Source organism: Podarcis liolepis (assembly GCF_965112155.1).
Source record: "Podarcis liolepis genome assembly, chromosome: 6".
Taxonomy (NCBI): domain Eukaryota; kingdom Metazoa; phylum Chordata; class Lepidosauria; order Squamata; family Lacertidae; genus Podarcis; species Podarcis liolepis.
The window spans coordinates 61,447,227-61,470,460 of NC_139559.1; the positions used below are offsets into that span (position 1 = coordinate 61,447,227).

Genomic DNA, 23,234 nt, shown 5'->3' on the forward strand with positions numbered 1-23,234 from the left:
CAATGCAGGCATCTCAGCTAAAGCATCCAGGTGACCATTCACAGATAACCATCCAGCCTCTGCTTAGAAACCTCCAAGGAAGGAGAGTCCACAACCTCCCAAGGGAGATTGTTCCATTCTTACTGTCAGAAAGTTTTCCCGTGCTCCACCTTGAGCTCCCTGGAGAAAAGTTGGGATATGAATGAAGTAAGCAAGCAATCCTATGCAGGCCCAGGATAGAGACCCACCGTGTTCAACTGACCTCGCTCCCTAAGAACCGAGTGTAGCAGGGGTTGCAGCCAGGAACCCATCGACTTGATGCGTCGACTGCAGCCGCAATCCTGCTCCACGTTTCTTCCTGGGAGCGAGGCCCCATGAGACTCAGTGGGCCTTGCTTCCGAGTAGGACTGCGCTGCAAGTCAGGGAGGTGGCAGGAAACGCGGAGGAGCGGGGCTTCCCCTAGCCTTGCCTTCCCCAAATCATTCTCATCTAACAGCAGGGAAATCCTGCCGCTGCACATCCCCTTCTCAAAGGCAGAGAGCAGCTCCTTCTGGGAGCTGGCCGTGATTTGCTCCGTCCCAGGCTGCAAAGCTGCGACGGCCCTTGGTTCAAGTGCGCGCTAGCAATGTTTCCAGCGCCCGCAGCAGGAGAGGAGGGCAGCCTGGAGCGCAGCCCTCTCCGGCCGTCGAGCGCCTCTCACCGCGACGCTGTCGCTTCTGCCGTGACTTTGACAGCTCTGCTGAGATCAATGGTTGGGAAAGGCGTTAAGGACGCGCGGAAGGACGCGGGGCGGGTCAAGTCTGATCCGGGAGGAGGTGGGAAGGCTGGGGATGCATGAGATTCTTAATCTCTAAATCGTGGGTTCGAGTCCCACCTTGCGCAAAAGATTCCTGCGTGGCAGGGGTTTGGACAAGATGACCCTTGTGCCCCCTTCCAGGCTGTACAATTCTATGATTCAATACCCTCACGTTAACCCTTGGAGGGCTGGACGGTTCTGTGGACCCGCTCCTTTCCCTGGCCTGCCGCCCAGGGCAATGATGAAGACCCTGGATGAAACGATCAGGAAAAAACCAGCAAGCCAGAAAAAAACACCAAGATATTTTCTGAGCTGCAGGGAGGAAAGAAATCGGTAGCACTTTTAAATTCTTCCCGGGATTAGAAAGGAGTTGTCTATGGGCTGAGAGGTGCAAAAGAATGAAATTGGAAATCCAAACGAGTGATGGCTTTTTAAAGCAGCGCTCATATGTGCCTTACTTTCAGTTGCAAGAGCCCCAGCTTGACCTTCCTCTAGGTGAGCTTATTACAGTATTAGACCTTCTGGCGGACTGAAAGGAGGACTTGGCACCCCCTAAGGCTTTTGTTGGGAAGGAAGCACCGCGTCGGTGTAAAAGGGGCTTCCTCCCAAGGAAATGTGTGCTTCATTTAAGGATCGAGGCACATAGAAAGCAATCGATGGTGAATAGCTCCCGAAAGGATTGGCAGGGTTAGCGAACAGGTTGACAAGCAATGGTGGACTCCAACTCCCATCAAGCACAGCCAATGATGGGGCTGTAGTCTAGCGACGCTGGAGGACACTGCAGTTACTTACTTGATCTTTGGTTTCTCAGCCAACTTTTCTCCCTTCCTTCAAAGGTTTGTTCGAAGCAACAGTCCAGAAATGGTGTGACAGGTCTTGACCCTGTGACCCACACATTCATTTGTTTTCGATGGGATTTTATCACAACTAACTTTGCTGAACGCTAAAATAAAAAAGAATCTCCAAACTAGACCCAAACAAAAGTCTAGAAGACTTGATGATGCATTAAAAAAATAATTTGCAAACTCTTTTATCAAGAAGGGCTGGAGCAGGTAAAACTACGATAAACTCATTACATTGATAGCTCAGTCCTATGTCTACTTAGAAATAGGTCCCACTGAGGTCAGTTTTAAACATGCTTACAAAGAAGTAAGACTGCAATCCTAACCATGTCTACTAAGAAGTACCATTGAATTCAATGAGGCTTATTCCCATCTAAGTGGGGTTAGGATTGATTGAACACACTGGAACTTGCCTCTCAGTACGCATGCATAGGATTATATTCTATGAGGACACAAAAATACTACTTAGACTGTATCTGTGAGATGTATTTGATATCTATGTATGTATAGATAAAGCCTCTTTGGCCAAATATATGTTGCTCAAATAGGAAAATCTGGCATTGTCTAAGAAAGAAGGAGTTCACACATGTAGAGTTCATCACGGAAAGACTGTAGGCTCTCCCAGGATGCCCTCCATGTCCTGCAGCCTGAGTCTGAACAACCTGGCTACAGGCATCTTCTCTCCTTGGTTCTGAAGATGCAACCACTTGTGTGGATTTAGGATGTACCCCTCTACATCTACAGAAATGCATTGATAATGGAGAGAGAAACAATTCTCTTGATAGCCTCACCTGTAAGAAAGTTTTTACAGTGTTTTATTTTACATTTATATCCCACCTTTTCTCCAAGGAGCTCAAGGTGATGGCATACTTCTCCTCATCTTATTCCCACAGCAATCCTGTTAGGTAGGTTAGGCTGGGAGAGTGCATGACTGGCCCAAGGTCTCCCAGGTCCTAGTCCAACACTCTAACCACTATAATACAGTAGTGGTTTGGGGCTAACTGCCACCTAAATGGGAGGGTGAATGATCTTGGTGGTAAGATCTTAAAGCCAGGAAATGTGTGTGTGTGTGTGTGTGTGTGTGTGTGTGTGTGTGTGTGTGTGTGTAACCTTTTGGCAACTTTGCACCTTTGCAACAAGAATAGAAGTTAATTCACAGTTAACTAAAAGAAGTTTCCTTTTGCTTCTGGTGTGCCCCCCCCTTCAGGGGGTAGAAGGGATTTAATTGAACTTTTAAGTTCAATTACATCTCCTTTCCCCGTCTCAGTCAAATGTGTGTGTGTCACCTCTTTAATTTTCAAATTGCAGAATCAATCTAGTTTACTCAAGCTGTTTAAATATCAGAACTGAACATGAGGGAGGGAGGCTTTACCTTACTGGCTTATTATTATTTTTTAAAAATAATAATTCTGATTTAGAATAGGATGGATTAGCATGGATATTGCATTTTCAAGGACCCTGCCACTATTAAATAGACTGTTAAGTGCATTTTATGGTTGGTGAGGCCGTTCCCCTTTCTATCTGGAGAGACGTGCTAAGTTCATGTCTACCTGCTACATTACACACTCGTTGACTAAAATACTTCCTGTGGATGTAATACCAATGCTCTGTATCTTTTAAGTACATAACGCTAACTGTTTTAGGACTAATAAAACCGAACTTCATAAAAGTCCCTAGAACCTCAAAGCTGGAGACAGGGGTATCATTTGGATTTAGACAATTATGTGCTTTATTAAGGCGAGTTGATATCAAAAGGTGATCAGGAACAGTGTAAAAAAGGTAGGTCTGTAGATTTTGCACCAAGCCTTAAAAATCCTGGGGATTCTGCCTTCCACATTTCACAAAGCATATTTTCCACCACTGAGCTACGGCCCTTCCCAGTGGCGGATAGATGTGAGGGGACCAAGGTGAGGCAAAAGACCAGAGAAGAGATGACTCTGGTCATGGAACAGAATTTTTGCTGAGGGGATAGAGAGGAAGGGCCATCTTCTGCCATGTTCTGAAGGCAGAAGTGGTAAGACTTGTTGATGGGCTGAATATGTTGAACAAAGGAGAAAGCTTATAGGACTGTTGTAACCCTTTCCCTATACAGTGGTACCTTGGGTTACATACGCTTCAGGTTACATACGCTTCAGGTTACAGACTCCCAGAAATAGTGCTTCAGGTTAAGAACTTTGCTTCAGGATGAGAACAGAAATTGTGCTCCGGCGGCGCAGTGGCAGCAGGAGGCCCCATTAGCTAAAGTGGTGCTTCAGGTTAAGAACATTTTCAGGTTAAGAACGGACCTCCGGAACGAATTAAGTACTTAACCCGAGGTACCACTGTAAATATCACCACACATTTCAGAAGGATCAGTGTGCTGAACATGTGTACACAGAACATGGACAATTGGGAGACATTGAGCAGTTCCATGGAGTAACAAATTCTGCATCCACCTCTTGCATCAACAGCATTAGACTGTATTAACAGAGTTTATATGCAAACATCATCTGCATCGATATGTACACCTTGACCCCAATATGTAGTCACCATCTGGTGGCTGCAGAGTAATTCAGAGCTCACCATTTGGCTCACTTATTTTCAAAGTAAGAATACCAGGCATTGATTCCACTAATTAAAATTGGATTTCAATGAGCAAGAATTTGAATTCTATTAATTTAAAATGTCTTATAAATGAAAACCAATCAAGCAATTTGTTAAAGACACGGCAGTTTATCTTTCTGTTTCTCTCCTTTTCTGTATTTAGCTGGCCTAATACTTAGACTAAAAGTGTGCAGGCGGTTGCTTAGGATACTTACTTTAAGGACATTAACAAGAGACTGGACAATGTAAAGCACACATTTCCTCCTAGACGTGAGCAGCATTGACTGTCTGCCATGCTTTCATCTAGTCTAATGGAAAGGCTGGTTTCTGAGTTTCAAGGCCTATTGTGTAAATTTAGGGAGAAAATTCTCAAGTTATAAAGCTCTTCTGCAATCCTAATCCCTAATCCCACTAAAATGGGAGTAAGCCCCACTGAATTCAATAGGATTTACTTCTAAGTAAACGTACTTAATATTGCACTATTAGTTCCTTCTACTACAGGGGCGGGCTCGAAAAACCTGACAGCCAGGTTCAAAATAGTGGTAGATGGCAGGGCCAACTGTCTGCCCCATTACATGAGCAACACATGGGGACAACCTGCACATTATAGTACAAGTACAAATCTGATTCTGAATGACAGATCAGGGTGGGACTTGAATACAACATTTTATATCTGGCCTGCATAACTTTCCAAGGATCTGATCAATAATTAATATTCTGCAGGCAAGGAACACTTAGGCTGAGAGGTAAGTGAGAGGTAAGTACAACACCTGCCATGGCACTGGCAGATTTTTCATTTTTCTTGCCAATCTACTACAAAGCCATCAGAATTCTACAAGCAAATCCTGCTCCCATTCTATAAAATATCCTGATCCTAAGGTGCAGCCTGAAGGTTCATGACATAACAACTTAGATGCACCTAAGAAGGTTTAGTGTCTGCATGGAGGGGGCTTCTTTTAAGCCAACATGGATGGATTTATTTATTTATTTGTGATAGTTGTACACTGCACAATAAAAAATGTCCTTAGGGTGCGTTAAGAGTAGGATTAAAAAACACCAAGCTAAAATAAAACAAACAGAAGCAAAATATTAAAATAGCAGAACAAAGGGGGGGGTCATTTGCAGCTGAAAAATACCACAAATATGCAGATTCCCTTTTAGCCATGAAGTTCACTGGCTGAAACAGTCATTATTTTATTCATTTATCCATCACATTTATAGCATGGTTCTCTTCACCCCCATTTTATCCTCACAACAACCTTGCCCATTAATTCTCTTAATGAGCCAAGCCTGGGGATTGAGAGCGTGTTGAAACCCTGGTTCTTCTGGAGACTTCCTTCCATTGCCTCCACACTTTCAAAATCTAGACTGCAATCTTCTTGGGGAAGGGACCTGCCTTCTTTATACAGTGGTACCTCGGGTTACAGACACCAGATTACAGACTCTGCTAACCCAGAAATAGTACCTCGGGTTAAGAACTTTGCTTCAGTATGAGAACAGAAATCGTGTGTGAGGCCCCATTAGCTAAAGTGGTACCTCAGGTTAAGAACAGTTTCAGGTTAAGAATGGACCTCCAGAATGAATTACGGTAAGTTCTTAACCTGAGGTACCACTGTATATGTCCTTCCAGCATTGTATTTAAGCACCCACCTGGTAGCCAGAGGAGGCAAGGAATTGCCTGCAGGCAAGAGAAGAGTGACTGGGATGGAGGAGAGGGACACAGCAAGCTCCACCCAGCATGGAAAAACCAAGCAGGCTGCCAGAAGTGGAAACCTTTTCAGGCACAGGGCCTGCATGCACCTAAGGACCCATGTCCTAACCTTTTATCATATATTTCCATGGTGGTAGTGCTCCTGTTGCAACCCACCTTGGATCAGGTTGCAATCAGCTGAAGATCAGGGCTTCATGCCAAGCACAGGTAAAGGTACTTTACTAACCGTCCAGAGGTCCTTTACCTTTTTATGCCAAGCACAGAAACGCAGTGGGGCTGCCTGATATAGCGTGCTCCATCTCGCTTCTGCCACCTAGAAAAGTACAGTGGTACCTCAGGTTAAGTACTTTATTCGTTCCGGAGGTCTGTACTTAACCTGAAACTGTTCTTAACCTGAAGCACTACTTTAGCTAATGGGGCCTGCTGCTGCTGCTGCGCCGCCGGAGCCCAATTTCTGTTCTTATCCTGAAGCAAAGTTCTTAACCTGAAGCACTATTTCTGGGTTAGCAGTCTGTTACCTGAAGCGTATGTAACCTGAAGCGTATGTAACCTGAGGTACCACTGTATTTTGCAGCCTGGCAACTTTTGCAGCCTTGTTACTCTGTGGTGCTACAACAGCAGCCTTTGTTTAGAAAGCATGCAGCGCAGCACCCCTCAGAATTCAAGCCTGCTTCTTCTCTGCCAACGGCGCAGCAACTTCTCTAGTAACAAACGCCCTACTAAGGAACTCCCTGGAGCTGCAATTGCAAACCCCTACGGTGTTCAAACTCGACCTCGTGCAGGGTTAAGGCTCGCCTAAGGGCCGGCCTGGCTCTGCTAGAGATCGCCCTAGTTCCTAGGCTACCATCCCAGTCCACGGGGCGCGCTTCCGAATGAGTGGCAGCACTTGAGCACAGGGCTGTGACTGAGCCGAACGCTCCAATCCGTGGGAAGGGAAGGGACGGTAACGTCACGACGCGCGCGCGGCTGCCGCGTCAGGAGGACCTTCTGCGCATGTGCCTGACCAACGAAGGCGGGGAGGAAAAGCAGGTCGGGCGCGCGCCTGCCCATTCAACTTCCTCTTCGTGCCTGTCAGTCTCGGTGAGTTCGAGAGCGTCCGAGGCAGGGGAGCCTCGCGCGGAAAGGAATGGACACGCCACGTGTTGGACTGGCGGGGAGGGGGGCCTGAGCGAGGGAGAGAAAAAAGGCGGGCTTGCATCGGGAACGCGCTCCTGAGCTGAGCCAGAGCCGGGAGCGCGGCGTCTCCCGGCTGGCAGAAATTGATTTGAGGGGCGGGCAGTTGTAGGAGGGTTGCAGGTGACGAGCGAAGCGGGCGGGACCCTCTACTGGAAACTCAAAAGGGGGGCTTTCCGAGCTGCGCCCGACTCGAGGGAGGGAAGGCAGAGCCTCGTCCTAGAAGGAGGCGTTGCTTCACCACCACCAACCACCGCCCCCATCCTTTTCCTTTGACAGGGTGTCACTCCAACGACTTTCTCTTCTCGGGGTTGTGTTTTGTTGGCCCTGTCAGCAAAAGGGGCGACCCTGGTCCTACTCAGCCCTCAGATGATTTGCTTAGATGCTGTGCCTCGGCTGCTGCAAAACCCGTTTCGGCCCTGGGTTATGTGAAGTAGTCAGTTTTATTGAAGAAACATGTTCTGGACGCGTGTGCAAAGTTTCTTTCCCTTTCTCTGCTGAGCCACTGAGCATCTCTACCCTCGCGCGCGCACATACGGGGGCAGGAGGTGGAGAGTGTTTTGGTAGGCAAGTGAGCTTTTGAAAAACACAAGACTTCTCGGTATTTTTTTGGGGGGGGGAATAACCTCTTGGGAACTGCAGAGCAACATTGCAGGTCTGGTGTGCAATTTATGCTTAGTAATTCCATTGCCGTGTCTTATTTTATTTTTATTGCTAAAACCTATCAAGGTAAACAGACCCCTGACCATTAGGTCTAGTCATGGCCGACTCTTGGGTTTTGGCGCTCATCTCACTTTATTGGCCGAGGGAGCAGGCGTACAGCTTCGGGGTCATGTGGCCAGCATGACTAAGCCGCTTCTGGCGAACCAGAGCAGCGCACGGAAATGCCGTTTACCTTCCTGCCAGAGCGGTACCTATTTATCTACTTGCGCTTTGACGTGCTTTTGAACTGCTAGGTTGGCAGGAGCAGGGACCTATACACACCTGCAATTGCAGCATGGAATACGAGGAAACAATATTGACAAATAGAGTCTTTGGTTTTAAATATTTATAAACCTGAATTAAACTGTGGCTTAATTACACGGTATTGACTATTGCCATTGAACATCAGGAGCCCCAGATAGATTAAATTAAACCTAGTCCTTGAATGTCCATTGTGCAGGAAAATACAGGATAAAGTTTCCAACTGTTTTGGTTTAATGGTTGACTTCTGTTTTGGTATAGGTTAAGGTCAGCAGAATTCTGAGTAAATATGAATAGGATTGCACTGTAACTCTCCTGAAGAAGAGCCTGCTGGATCACGCCAGTGCCCCATCTAGTCCAGAATTCTGTTCTCAAAGTGGCCAACCAGATGCTTATGGGAAGCCAGCAAGCCCGAGCTGAGTGCAGTAGCGTGCTTCCCACTTGTGATTGCTAGCAAGTGGTATTCAAAGGCTTACTGCCTCCAACAGTGGAGGTAGAACATAGCTGTTGCGGCAGTCAGCCACTGATAGCCTTCTCCACGAATTTTTCTAATCCTCCTTTAAAGGAATCCAGGCTGGCAGACATCACTACCTCTTGGGGAGTGAATTCCATGGTTTAACTATGCATTATGCAGAGAAATACTTCCTTTTTTCTGTTCTGCACCTTATAACATTCAGTTTCACTGGATGTTCATGAGCGCTAATAATATGTGATATTATTGATATATATGTGATATCTTGATCTGGTTTTTTTCTAGACTATGCATAATTTTATACATCTCCCTTCTTTCTTGCATTTTCTCTAAATTAAATACCCTTAAATGTTACAACCTTGCCTCAGAGAGGAGCTGCTCCACCCTCTTTATCATTTTGGTTCAGCTTTTCCAGCTCCTGATATGCATGGTTTATGTATTTATAATTTCTGGCTTCTGTCAGATTCTCAGAAAAGATAAACACTTTGAGTTTCTAGGTCAGGATTTGCTTTTGTTTTCACAATGTTTTGTGAATTGTACCATGTTGTCATTTTAATGCTTCACTGCTTGACTCATGGACCATTGACAACCAGGCATTATCCTTGTTATCAAGCACAGCTGAAGAACATGTGGACCTCCAGAGGTTGTTCGACTACAACTCCTGTAATCCTGACCCTTGAGTATGCTGGTTGGAGTTGTTGGAAATTGGAGTTCAACAACACCTGGAGACCTGCAGATTCCCTATTCATGCTCTAGTCTAGACTATCATTAAGGCCTAGCATGAGACAGAACTAAAGGGGGATATCTGGGGACAGGCTTGCCATTTTGTATGTTTGATTGTCAAATGTAAACTGTGGGACCTTTCGATCTTTTCTGGCCGTGTGGGATTATAGCTCCCTATCTGCTTAAACCAAGAGAATAAGTGTTGCTCTGTACATGAGTAAATCAGCAACAGAACATACAAGTAAACATGCATAGAACTTAGATCATGGCTGTGATTCCTTTAGTCCAGCTGTATTCTATTGGCCTTTCCCCAAATAATAGTGGTGGTTTAGCTTGTAGAATTGGATTGGTTACTTTGATTACACTTCCGAAATTTATGATCAGCTGAAGTTACATTTTCTTTGACATCTCCTGGAACTACAGTGGTACCTCAGGTTACATATGCTTCAGGTTACATACGCTTCAGGTTACATATGCTTCAGGTTACACACTCCGCTAACCCAGAAATAGTGCTTCAGGTTAAGAAATTTGCTTCAGGATAAGAACAGAAATTGGGCTCCGGTGGCAGCAGCAGGCCCCATTAGCTAAAGTGGTGCTTCAGGTTAAGAACAGTTTCAGGTTAAGAACGGACCTCCGGAACGAATTAAGTACTTAACCTGAGGTACCACTGTATAGCCATCTGCACTTTTGCCAATGTAATCCGTCCAGCTAAATTCTCCTTGTGAACAGAGACTGAGTAAAAATTTGATTTTGCTGATATCCCTGGCAGCATTAGAGAATTCTTTGCTCTAAAGATTACTTTGCTGGATGCAGTAATGGCTTTCGCTGGATTTGCCTTTCCCATAGTAGCATAATCCAAAAGGCTGCATTTGCTCACTGTCCTACCTGTGGATTTATCTCTGTATATAAACTTTTAGGAGTAGAAGCCAGAATTTTGTGACATCATTGTTTCTGTTCTTGTTTCAAGGTGATTTCGGAAAAGCAGCTATGGAAAAATGGAGCTTAATGACAATTACTGCATTACTAGGCCTTCTTGTCCGTTGGACTGTGTCCCTTGGTTCTTACTCAGGTAGTAAATATTCTGCATGTATATGAACTATTGTAGTGAAATTACTGTTAGAAGTTTCTTAAAAGGAAATAAGTATATAGTAGTTAAAAATGAAAGGTATATAATAATCATGTTCTCAACTCTGAATAGCCTTGTTCTTTTTAAAAAAATGTGTTTTATTGCTTTTTCATCATTACTATTTTATTTGTATGCTGCCTTTTCATAGTTAAAACTATGCGCAAGGCGGCTTACAACATAGAAGCAGTGCTTTTTTCTGGGGGGATGCAGGGATATGCATACCCCTAAACATTTTGTTAATCCAAGTTTGGCCTCATTGAGGGGCAGTATTTCAATATGAGTAGGAAAATGAGAGTACCCCTAAACATTTTTAAAGAAAAAAGCACTGCATAGAACTATTTACATAATTAAAAACATAAAAGTTGTCATAGGCAATAAATAAAGCACATCAAAAAGTACGCAACCAAACTGAAGAATTTTCACATGTAACAAAATTTAAAATGCAATAAAGAATTTCCTTCATTTCCTGACAGCACTACAACCATAGCTATAACTATTAGAATAAAGTAGTGTTATCTTCCCATTCCCTGTTCCGCCACATCATACTCAACTATTTTCTTAGCATTTCATGTTTACTTTCAGTTTGATGAAAATGAAATCTATATCATTTAAGCTTGTTATAAATCTAAGCCAAATACAAAAGAGAACAGAAGAAAATATTACTGTTGTCACACAAATGTAGTGACAACTGTAGCTGTCTAATGTAGAAAAAACATTTAGTTATACAGTACAAGATTAGGACCTTAGGTTCTTTTCACAACTATGATAAACAACATCTGAGCTCTGTCTGGGTGTTGACCTCTCACATGATTCATGCGAAAGCGAGAGTAGCTGTTCTTCCTGGCCCACCTGCTTTGTTGCAACTCCAGGAACCTGCTTTACATGTGAAAAGCTCTTTGTGCAGCTTAGAATCCTTCTGATCATGTTGCTTGGGGAGCCTACGCAAGAAGAGGCTCCTTTCTTCAGCCTTTCCCCAACAATACATGGATGGTGGGAAGGTGGGTCCAAAAAGCACAACTCTGGTCTCCCTTCACATTATTATAATCTAGTTACCATGATGTGGAAGTCAAAATGGGAAGATTGGTATTTAATTCTGGTTGTACCCTCACCTGTTCAAATTAACAGAACAAAGAGGAAGCAATTAAGATTCTGCTATGTCTAATGTGTTATGTTTTTGGTATAACAAAATTAACTTTCCAGATGCAATAGTGTCTGAATATTAAGTTACAACTACTGTCCTATTCTGACGGAAACATCTAAGAACTAAAAAACAAAAACAAAAAAGGCCAACACTTTAACAAACTTTCAACATACAAAGGAGAGTTAAGTTGAAGCTGTTAGTAGTTGTGTATATTGCAACTTGTACTGTATGTCTTGTGTATTGTAATGCATAGCGCTGACCTTCTCACTTTTTGTTTAATGTATGTATTGTTAGATGCTCACTGGGGACAAGGAACAATTCCTTGCAGTTGAGTAATTTGTTAGATCAGTCACTATGACGGACAGATATACTCCCTCTCCCCTATAATTGGCTAGGGTGGCAATTCTTTTGTACATATATCAGGTGAAAGTGGTGATGAAATGATGGTAGAGAGAAGCTACATTTTATACTTGTTGCCTGTATTAATACAAACTGCTTATGAATCACATTACATGTTTTCTAAATAGGTACAGTAGTAGCATAAACCACCATAGAAGACTTGGATGCAAAACCCCAAATGTTCATTCATAAAATCCAACTATGTGTCCAATTTGCTGGTTACCCTCAAAATGTACGCAGGTGCTGCCCAATGCAATGGCAGCTAAGATCGAAAGGCTGACATGAGCGGTTCTAATTCAACATAGTTCCAACTTAAGGTGTGGATGACCAGATATAGGAAGGTTACTTCTGCTCCGAGTCCACTATATTTCAGATGCATCAAGCTTTTTTTTTTACTTTGCTATTGCTTTTCTCACCATATATTTTCTTCCAGGTGGGTTTGCTGAACTAGTTAGCATTAGTGAATGTGGCTAACAAATGGCATTGAACACTACTGGTTCAATTTTTTTCATGGTTAAGAATAATATAATACAATGTAAAGGTGAAGAATTATTAATATGAGGAATTAAATTTGTTTTTTTGTGTGAGAAATTTATGTTTGTGTCATCAAGCTGCCCAAAGTCTTAGTTGCTTCTATATATGGGTTGCATCAAAAGCTATGGAGAATGTCCTGGTCTTTGACTGATCTTAGGGCAACTTTTTATACTTTTTATATTTGGGAACCTCTTGTTCTTCAAAGGCACATCTTGTTCACCATAATAAAGCAGTACTGTATGCTGCTTTGAAGATCTGCTTAGTAATAACTTTTAAAATGTTATACTTTACAGCTTTTGTCTCCCTTGCAAAAGGTGTACGGAATTAAAATGTCCCCTTTGGAAGCAGTTCATTGCCTGCAGCCCATGGCTTCAATACTGCACACATGCTGTTTAAGGCTCTCTCATTACAATGTGCTTTTGCAGCCTAATTTCCCAGAATAGCAACCCAAGGCAAAATAGAAAGTGCAAAAACTAAAAAGAAAGGACCAAATAGTTTAGCTGATCAGTTTGGTATTTAATTACTCACCACTACTACTTTGTCTTGAGACGTCAACCTATATCCTTTTGCATCATATATACAAATAAACCCCAAACAATTAGAAATGGGTACCAATTTTTTCCAATGCATTCTGCTTGGTTCATTTTGGAAAACAACAACCACAAAGCACAGCAGATGCTAAAATGCTTGCCCTTGCTTTGTTTACTTTCACTGCTGCCTCAGAGTTGATAATTTTAATGGGCCTAGTTTTGACTGATTCTGGTTTTGTATTATATATTTTGCTGTTTGGACATCAGTTCCTCTTTGGTTTTGTAGTGAGAAGAACACTGTCATAAACTCCTTCTAGGAGAAGCTATCACTGGTTGGTAATTTTTGTAGGTTTCTCAGTCTTCCCTGCATTGTAAATAATATTGATAGATATAGCTCTGCAGTAAAATACAGCAGTGGTCAAATATCAAGCATTTCCATCAGACATTATTGTTTTCTGTGTAATCAGTAGGACCCATGTAGGAATGTTTCCCATCCTTTTGGTTGTGCCCTGTACCTGGAGCATGGGCTGCTGCCATGTGAATGTTTTCTTTTGCTGAATCAATCCTATTTCCCTGTATTCATCCATTACATTGGTAAATGGGCAGAAGGAAGTTATTGCACATGTCTCTTGGCACATATTCTTAACTCTCTTCCCAAATAGAGGAGTCTTCTGTTTGTAGAAGCACTGGCCTATTTGAAACCCTTTCCTCTTAATATCCTTCTTGTAGTAATTGTCTGCTCTCGGTGTTGCAAAAGGACAGATTATGTCCTTCTCTGCTGTTTGTGTGAATCGCTCAAACATAGATCATATGAAAGAATTATAGATAGCTTTCCTATATTTAAAAGAAACTCTTCAATCTCCATGAAGTTAGAGTCAATACCATAGAAATAAGTGTGTGCTCTCAATAGCTAATCAGGAACGACAGGAAATGAATAATCTGTGTGCCTAATTGTTTAATGTGATACTGCCACAATTGGCTTGTTCTGTAGTATTCAATAAAGAAGAAACTCATGCAAATTTTGTACTGATTTTAAAAAGTTACAGGAAAAAACAAAGAATTTCTGACGAGAGAAGAAAGGAGGGGGAAGGAGGGAAGAATAGGGAACTAAGAAGAATACTCATAAAAGATGTATTCAGAAAATGGAAATGTATCCTACGTCTGATACTACCCCAAGAACTTACTCTCTTCCTAACAGAGTTGATTGTAAAATTACATGCAAATACCTGTCACACTTTTGCTACAGAGGGTATATTAATTTCCAAGCAAAGCACTGAATTGCAGGCATTAGTAGAGCAAAATTAATTTATACATGCATTAACAAATGATAAATATAGTTTCCCATCTTTTTTCTTTCTTTTAAGGTGCAGGAAAACCACCTATGTATGGAGACTACGAAGCTCAAAGACATTGGCAAGAAGTTACCTACAATCTGCCAGTCAAACAGTGGTATGCCTAATTTTGATTTTTTTTATTCCCTTTTTATATGGAAAGACTATAATCTTGGGGTGCATAAAACCTTCCTGCCTACACAGCCCTTTGCAGTGTAACCCTACATAAGGCTGCAAAGAAGTAAGCCCCAGTTAAGTGTACATAGCATTGCAGCCAATTACCATTTCCTTTACTTATTTTTGTTTCCCTTGAAATATCTCATTCTAGAGCTACTTAGATCTATATAATACCTGTATCTAAAATGTTTTAGAACAATTTGGTAAAGTAACAAAAAATATATATCGTATAACGATTCCTGTCATCTGCCTTTAAGATGCGATCCACCAATTTTAATATTTTAGCAAAATTAATATTTGAAAAAAATATTTTCCAATTTGTCCAGTTAAATATATTTTATAACTATCAGTACTGATTTGTAAGTGATACGAATTCTCTGAAAACTGGAGTTCAGACATAAGCAGTAGATTTCTGGTTTCCATATCTCTCAACTTGTAAGGGTGGTGAGCCCATTTACATGGCCCGCTCTCAGAGACTGATGGGACCAGATATGTTCCTGAATGCTCTGGGGAATTTTCCAGTGGAGAAAGCAGGTGATCCTGTCAAAGACCTCATCGCTATGGAATGGCAAGAGGAAATGGGCAGTAGACACAATCACTGCAGAGCATTCTCTCTGGCATTTTCGAGCCCAAGGAGTTCTTGGTACTCTCAGGAGCTCCAGACTGTAAAACAGTCCGGATGAAGACTGGAGTGCAGGTGGTGCAAGTCTCACTCTGAAGCCAACTGAACACTGCTAAGAACACACAGTCATGCCTATAATGTGGCAGTGAGGCTGCAAAAAAAGAAGAAGGAGGCTTATTTTGCAGTGCACATTGGGTCCTCTAGTTCTGTTGCCAATTTGCTACTGGACCAACTTCAAGGTGTTATAAAGCCCTTAACAACTTGGAACCAGTTTACCTACAAGATTGCCTTTTAGAGCATATTTTGTCATTACATTGTGTCCTCCAGTTGTAATAAATTGACCACTTTGATGTGCAGAAGATGCTTCCTTGCCACATGGTCAAGTCATAACTTATCTTTTATAAGTTGATGATCTCTGGCGAGCTAGGGACAAAGGTGAGAGTTGTTTCCTAGTTCTGCTGGATCTCTCAGCGGCCTTTGATACAATCGACCATAACATCCTTCTGGACCGTCTAGAGGGGTTGGGAGCTGGGGGCACTGTTATACAGTGTTTTCGCTCCTTCCTCCTGGGCCGTGTTCAGAAAGTGGTGGTGGGGGATGAGTGTTCAGACCCTTGGGCCCTCACTTGTGGGGTGCCTCAGGGTTCCGTCCTCTCCCCCATGCTTTTTAACATCTATATGAAGCCGCTGGGAGAGATCATCAGGGGGTTTGGACTGGGTGTCCATCAATATGCAGATGATACCCAGCTCTACCTTTCTTTCAAATCAGAACCAGTGAAGGCGGTGAAGGTCCTGTGTGAGTGCCTGGAGGCGGTTGGAGGATGGATGGCGGCTAATGGATTGAAGTTGAATCCTGACAAGACAGAAGTACTGTTTTTGGGGGACAGGGGGCGGGCTGGTGTGGAGGACTCCCTGGTCCTGAATAGGGTAACTGTGCCCCTGAAGGACCAGGTGCGTAGCCTGGGAGTCATTTTGGACTCACAGCTGTCCATGGAGGCGCAGGTCAATTCTGTATCCAAGGCAGCTGTCTACCAACTCCACCTGGTACGCAGGCTGAGACTCTACCTGCCCGCGGACTGTCTGGCCAGAGTGGTGCATGCTCTAGTTATCTCCCGCTTGGACTACTGCAATGCGCTCTACGTGGGGCTACCTTTGAAGGTGACTCGGAAACTACAGCTAATCCAGAATGCGGCAGCTAGACTGGTGACTGGGGGCGGCCGCCGAGACCACATAACACCGATCTTGAAAGACCTACATTGGCTCCCAGTATGTTTCCGAGCATAATTCAAAGTGCTGGTGTTGACCTTTAAAGCCCTAAACGGCTTCGGCCCAGTATACCTGAAGGAGCGTCTCCACCCCCATCGTTCTGCCCGGACACTGAGGTCCAGCGCCGAGGGCCTTCTGGCGGTTCCCTCATTGCGTGAAGCGAAGCTACAGGGAACCAGGCAGAGGGCCTTTTCGGTGGTGGCGCCCGCCCTGTGGAATGCCCTCCCATCGGATGTCAAGGTGATGGACAACTACCTGACATTCAGAAGACATCTTAAGGCGGCCCTATTCAGGGAAGCTTTTAATGTATGATATTTTAGTGTTTTTTGGTTTCTGTGGAAGCCGCCCAGAGTGGCTGGGGAAACCCAGCCAGATGGGCGGGGTACAAATAATAAATTATTATTATTATTATTATTATTATTATTATTATTATTATTATTATTATACGTGCTCATAAGTTGAGCACATAAAGAACAGTACAATATTAAGAACAATAGCAGGGCTGCAAGATACTTTGGAGGTTGTTGCCTAACAATAGAGAATACAGTGGTACCTTGGTTTACGAATTTAATCCATTCTGGAAGTCGGTTCTTAAACCAAAGAGTTCTTAAACCAAGGTGTGCTTTGCCATAGCAGCGAGAGACTCAATTTACAAATGGAACACACTCAACAGAAAGCGAAACATGTTCTGCTTCCAAGGCAAAGTTCACAAACCAAAACACCTACTTCCGGGTTTTCAGCGTTCTTAATCCAAGTTGTTCATAAACTAAGCTGTTCTTAAACCAAGGTACCACTGTACTGGGATAATCGGCCAATTGGCTTGGTATACTGTCACTGTATATAGTAATGATGTTGTTGTTTTTACTGTGTGTGTGTGTGTGTGTGTGTGTGTAGAGAGAGAGAGTAAAGAGAGAAATTGTTTGCAACATGACCTAATTGCAGGAAAGTATTTGTCATAAAATGTGTGGTTGGTATTGATATTGGTGAGAAAGGGGGGAAAGATTGCTTAAGAATTAGCTGTTTTTAGAAGTTGATAGCAGCATTAAAATTTACAGCCAATGGAATGATAACCAATAAATCTGCACTGTCTGCCATCAAAACCAAATACTGTACTACAATTAGCCAATACATGCTACTAGTTTAAATTTGGAAACTTACAATTTGTTCTGCATATATTGCTGTATAGTATAACAGTGTGAGCAGTGTAATGGGATGAGATTTCATTGTTTGGTGACAAACAAATTTGTGATCCCCTGTACTGGGTGCAAGGTGGCATCTTTTGAACGTTTGCCCCCTAAAGTCCTTGCCTTTGAAAAGGCAATGATTACTATTATTATTCAGGTATGCTCAAATGGTATTATCATGTACTCCATGTTCACTTCCTTTGTTCTGGAAAAAAAGTATATTAAAAAAGGTAGGCAGTAAATGAGAAATGTGATTTGTATGTAGTTTTCCTGTATGTAGTTTTTCTGAGCCAGAGGCACAAATTTAAATATTTCTGCCTTCTCTATCTTTCTTTGGAGCCCATGCATATTTATCAAAGACAATCTTGACAGCATCTTTTTCTTCTTATATTGCATGTTAGAAATGTGACAGTTCTTACCTTTTTTTCACACCTATACACAAACTTTTTCTTTGGAATCTAAGTTCAAATAAGAGCATGGAATTGAATGAGATATTTACTAGTAAATCGCAAGACATCAATATCCAAATGAAGGAGTTAAAACTATCCTGGCATGAGAAATTTTAAATGGTGGGATAAGGGGCAGAGATGCAGCTTTAAGAAATATGATTTATCATGAATTGTTCATAAGATACTTCAGGCTGCTCATAAGGTATTCAAGAAATATCATTTATTGTAATAAATGTCAAAAATTGGCTGCATTTGAGTGGATAGACTGGGAAAGCTAAGAACTTGCCCCCTGGCAATTATAAAATACTAGTCACTCTGTTTCACTGAGATTTAAAGGTTCTGATGTCTTATTTTTGTAACTTTTATTTTCATTGAATAAAATCTTCTGCCTTTCAACCTGAAGATGTGGCTAAATTCTGACTGCTCTCCACAGAAACATAAGTACAGAAAAGTCGTATGAATGAAATTTCTTTATCTTTGAGCTTTCTTATTGTCCTCTAGAGGTTACTTTCTTGGGCTAGTTTAGAGGGCCTGTTGAATTTGTTGTTATTGGTATGACTGCACAGGCTCATGACCTTTGTCATCTATTGTGCTGACAACTTGGTACTGTTGTAATTAAGTAGAGTTTAGTTTTTAGCACCTCCTAATTCTTCTGAAAGCCAGCAGTACTATTTGGATACTGTTGATATGGAGCAGCTCAGGTTCAGTAGTTTGTTAGCTCACAAGAATGGCCAATCATTCTTTTAGCTCAGATGTGTGGGTTTGTGATTTTGGAGAACTAGTGTTGGATCTTAGAATCCCTTAGATAAAATTGTGCTTAAGACTGCAAAACCTTGAAGGCTGTAATGCTCTAACCACTTCTGTGGGTGAGCCGAGAGTTTGTTTGAACCCTGGGTTAGAATCCGGAGCCTTAGAGGGAGAGTGTGTCAGTAACTATATTAGTGACTTTGTATTACTGTAACATTTTTATATGCAACTCTGTATTTCTTTAATACTTTAAGTTGTCTGTTGACACTTCAGAAAACACCATCTTGTCAAAGCCACGGAATTTGTTAGAGGAGGGTCTTTGGGTACATACCTTCAGCTGAAGGTGATTACAGAAGGTTTCAGGAGAAAGGCTGGTCAGGTTGGGGGAAAGCGTCCAATGAATGTAGGGCTGACTGGAATAGAGCCTTGTATTTTTGGAGCTGCTCACATATATGAAAAAAGTGAAATTAATGGCACTGATGACTCAGATCTTGTGAATCATGGCAATTGGAACAATAATTACCTTTCATAGCCCAGTAGACTTTTGAATTATTCTAGCTTTGTTTCCTAGAAATGAAAATGTATTTCCCAGAACAATATCAGCTGGTTACAGGCACAAACTTTATATCCTTCAGATTCTTTATGTCTTGTATTCTGCCATAACACAAACATCAACAACTGCATCCAAAAACTCAGGCAAGTCTTTGTTTTATTTTAAAAAAGAATCTACAACAAAAATGCAGTAAGAGCCATATTTTAATTTTATTTTTTTTACTATTATACTGAAGTTGTTCAGCTTCGTAGAAAACCAACATGACCCTGGGTTGTATCATCCATTGGTTGTGCTAGTAGAATGCTGCCTGGGTGGAATGCAACATGTATAACCAATCTGTCTTGTCCTCTCTTCCCCCCTGGAAGTGCTCTGTATCCCTTGCAACCCCTCCCTATAGGGTTTGGGACACTTCTGAACAGTAAGGACTGTGGTTTACTGGGCTGCAGTGCAAGTGGGGAATTGGACAGCACTGAGCAGGGGGATCTTGCTGCAAGGGGGAAAGGGAAGGAGGAAGATCTGCATTCTGAAGACATATTTATTTCAGGGTTTCCTTTTCTTTTTCAGGTACTTCAACACCAGTGACAATAATTTGCAATACTGGGGCCTTGACTATCCGCCTCTTACTGCTTATCACAGTCTTCTGTGTGCTTATGTGTAAGTTAAATATGTGAGCATTATTTTAAATACATTTTGTTTGCTAGAAGAAATTAAAAAAATGCAGGCTGATCCATGTATAGGAATTCTGATGCACACCTACAGCATTCCCCATTCACAATAAGTGTGGCAATTACGCACTTATGACTGTGTACACATAAGCTGCACGTGGGAGTGCTTACCTGTGTGGTAAACAATCACAGAGGAGACAGCTCTGTCTCTCCTGATTATTTGGTGGATAAAAGGGGGGTTGTAGTTGGCTAAGTTTCTATGCCTACCTCATGAGAAGAGAAGAGAAGACTCCCTGGAAAAGACCCTGCTGTTGGGAAAGATTGAGGGCACAAGGAGAAGGGGACGACAGAGGACAAGATGGTTGGACAGTGTTCTTGAAGCTACTAACGTGAGTTTGACCAAACTGCGGGAGGCAATGGATGACAGGAGTGCCTGGTGTGCTCTGGTCCATGGGGTCACAAGGAGTCGGACACAACTAAACAACAACAAAGTTTCTATGTATAGGCAACTCCCAATTTACGCAGGGGTTACATTCCAAGGCACCACGTGTTTACGTGAAATCATGTATATTTGAAACGCCATTGTAAAAGTCTGCAGACAACCTCTAAACCTCTGAAACTCCCTGAAAAAACTCTTTAAAATACCAGCAGCACTTACCAGGTGCCAAACTCCACCACGGTCACTCCCTCCAAACCTCCTTTCTCAAACTCAGACGTTCCACAGGCCTCAAAGGTCAGTGCAAGCTCTCCTGGAATTGCACCTGCAAAGGCTCATGGGATTGCTAGGTGTTGTTTTTGTACTTTTTGCCCTTTCTGGGCTATTTTTGCCATTTTTAAAGTCACACGATACACGCATGTGCGATTGTGCATCAGTTGGACACGCGTCCAAACACTGAGGCACGTTTTGTAGTTTGTTGTTGCTGCTCACACGGGGAGGGTGGGGAGTGAAATTGGAGCCATCAACACACATTAACTATGGCTTTCTGTGGTGCACAAACGTAGCCTGTATGTGAAAAGATAAAATATTTTCAGTTCTCTTTATTGCTTATAAGTGCTTAATTATAATTGAAACTGAAGCAGTTTCTTCATGATGATTCTATGTGTGTCATCTGCATTTGTTAAGCTGAAGCAATTAGCAGTGTGAATAGTCTACTTTTTAATGTTTTGATACTTTGTTTTATAGAGCGAAGTTAATCAATCCAGATTGGATTGCTCTGCACACATCTCGTGGGTATGAGAGTCAGCCACACAAGCTATTCATGCGGGCAACAGGTAGAAAATAGCCTTTTTTCAACATAAGTTCAAAATGTTCCTGATCCAGTTCTATTTTTTGCAGTGCAGATTACCCATACAAGGGGTGTTCTTAAGGTGTAAAGATGCAAGGAGAAAATTAATTCTAACTGGGAATGGCCTCAGCCCCCTAATGCTAAAGCAATTTCCTGCTGATAAAAGACTATAGTGGGAGAGATTGCTCAAGGTATGGGTTACGGTACATGGTCAGGGGTACAACTGACAGCCACTGCTCATGACCCAATATTTCAGATAAATTAGACTGAAGGGCATAAGAGACAGAATCTTTTCAGTGGTGACCTCATACCTATGGAATATGTGCTTCTTGGCTCCATTAGTTCATGCTTTTTAAAATGGGTCTCAAAAATCCAACCATTTGGGGCTGCTTTTAGTTGATATGCTGGGCTGAATGTTAAACTATTTAATGATCTGTGGAGAATATAGTTTTTAATTCTTTAGATATGCCAATGTGCTGCTGGCTGTGAATTGTTTTAATCTGTGGTTTTATATATTATTGGAAATTGGACATTATAGGGTTTTTTGTTTCTGTCTAACTGCCTTGTATGAACTTAGTTCCTCAAGGTAACACAGTAATATTCTACAGTAATGGCAGTATATTGAGAAGTTACCTATTTGACATAATAGTTTTGCCAATTCCTACTATATAAGGTTAAGTTTTGATAGCACTCTGAAGTTCATGTCAGTTATTAACTATGGCCTATGCTTGTCTTTTTTTTTAAAAAAAAGAATTTCATAGTTATTTTCTGTTAGTTTTTAAATTTAGCGGTTGGAAGGGCTGTCATGCTCAGGGATTTTTAATACTGAAGTAACGAAATTATATATTTTTAAGAAACGTTGGAATGAAGAAGGTGTTATTACGCACGTTCAAAATCAAATGCTTATAGGTGCTGTGAATCATTATATAGTAGCTTTTCCCAGGCCTCAGAAAAGTTCCAATATACAACTAAAAGTTCAGTGTTCATTTGCCTTTACAGCTAAATCAAATGGAGGATAACGACAATGATAATTCTCAGATGCATATCAATTGATAGTTCATGTGGTGGTCAGTGAAGAAAAACATGGACAGCATTGTCACAAGAGTAACGTATCAGGCAGCCCAGACAATGCATTTATTGGCTTATATTCAGTCTTCCTCCGTTTCACAGGATTGACCGAAGTCCTGTAAAAATCTCTTATGACGTGTCAGCATTGTCTTATTGCTGATTATCCTGGGCAGAAGCAGACACTCCTCCACACCACCTCTTGCATTGGCCAGAAACCTTTCCATCTGGTCTCTAGTAATTGATTATATTTTAAAAATCACTAGAACCAAATTACCCTTGAAATGGTCTTTAATAATGCTCAAATCAACACGCTTGACAAATCATTGATGTACAAACTAAGAAAATGGATAGACATTCTTTTTAACAATTGCCATTAAATGAGTGCACCAGGGTTACAAAATTCAATACAGTTAAATGTTGACCATTAGTTTTAGATGTTTTAGAAGATTCTCTCTGTGTTTCTGAAGCACATGCACAGACAACAGTTTCTGCCAAATAAATTAAAGCCATAGGAGTCCCGGAGCTCATTCAGACACCATGATGTGGCATTTCACGAGTGAACCCTGAAGAACCTTGGCCTCAGACACTCTTTTGTCCCTTATTGTGTTGTGGTCCCCACCTTTACTTTCGCATTTCTGGCACACCATAGTTTACCAATTCCCCCGCATTCTGGGTAAACTATGGTATTGCCCACGAACCAGGATGGCTTACTATTCTGTCTGAATAACTCTTTAGTGTTGGGCTTCCAGAACAAATAGTATAGAGCTTCTGAGACAAGGCAACACCTTACCTAAATGATCAATAACAGTAATTAATTATTATTATTAGATTTTATTATTTATACCCCGCCCATCTGGCTGAGTTTCCCCAGCCACTCTGGGCAGCTCCCAATCGAGTGTTAAAAATAATATAGCA

General features: G+C 42.0%; 1 protein-coding gene across 1 annotated transcript in view; it reads left to right on the forward strand.

The window, feature by feature from the left end:
• Positions 1 to 7,220: 7,220 nt before the first annotated feature.
• Positions 7,221 to 23,234, forward strand: part of ALG6 (ALG6 alpha-1,3-glucosyltransferase) — a 29,515-nt gene continuing 13,501 nt past the window's right edge. The window contains exons 1-5 of the mRNA XM_083510397.1: positions 7,221 to 7,647; positions 10,210 to 10,311; positions 14,337 to 14,421; positions 19,865 to 19,954; positions 21,149 to 21,237. Coding sequence (XP_083366523.1) covers positions 7,467 to 7,647; positions 10,210 to 10,311; positions 14,337 to 14,421; positions 19,865 to 19,954; positions 21,149 to 21,237 — 547 coding nt within the window. The 5' untranslated portion in view covers positions 7,221 to 7,466. The remainder of the gene's footprint in view (positions 7,648 to 10,209; positions 10,312 to 14,336; positions 14,422 to 19,864; positions 19,955 to 21,148; positions 21,238 to 23,234) is intronic.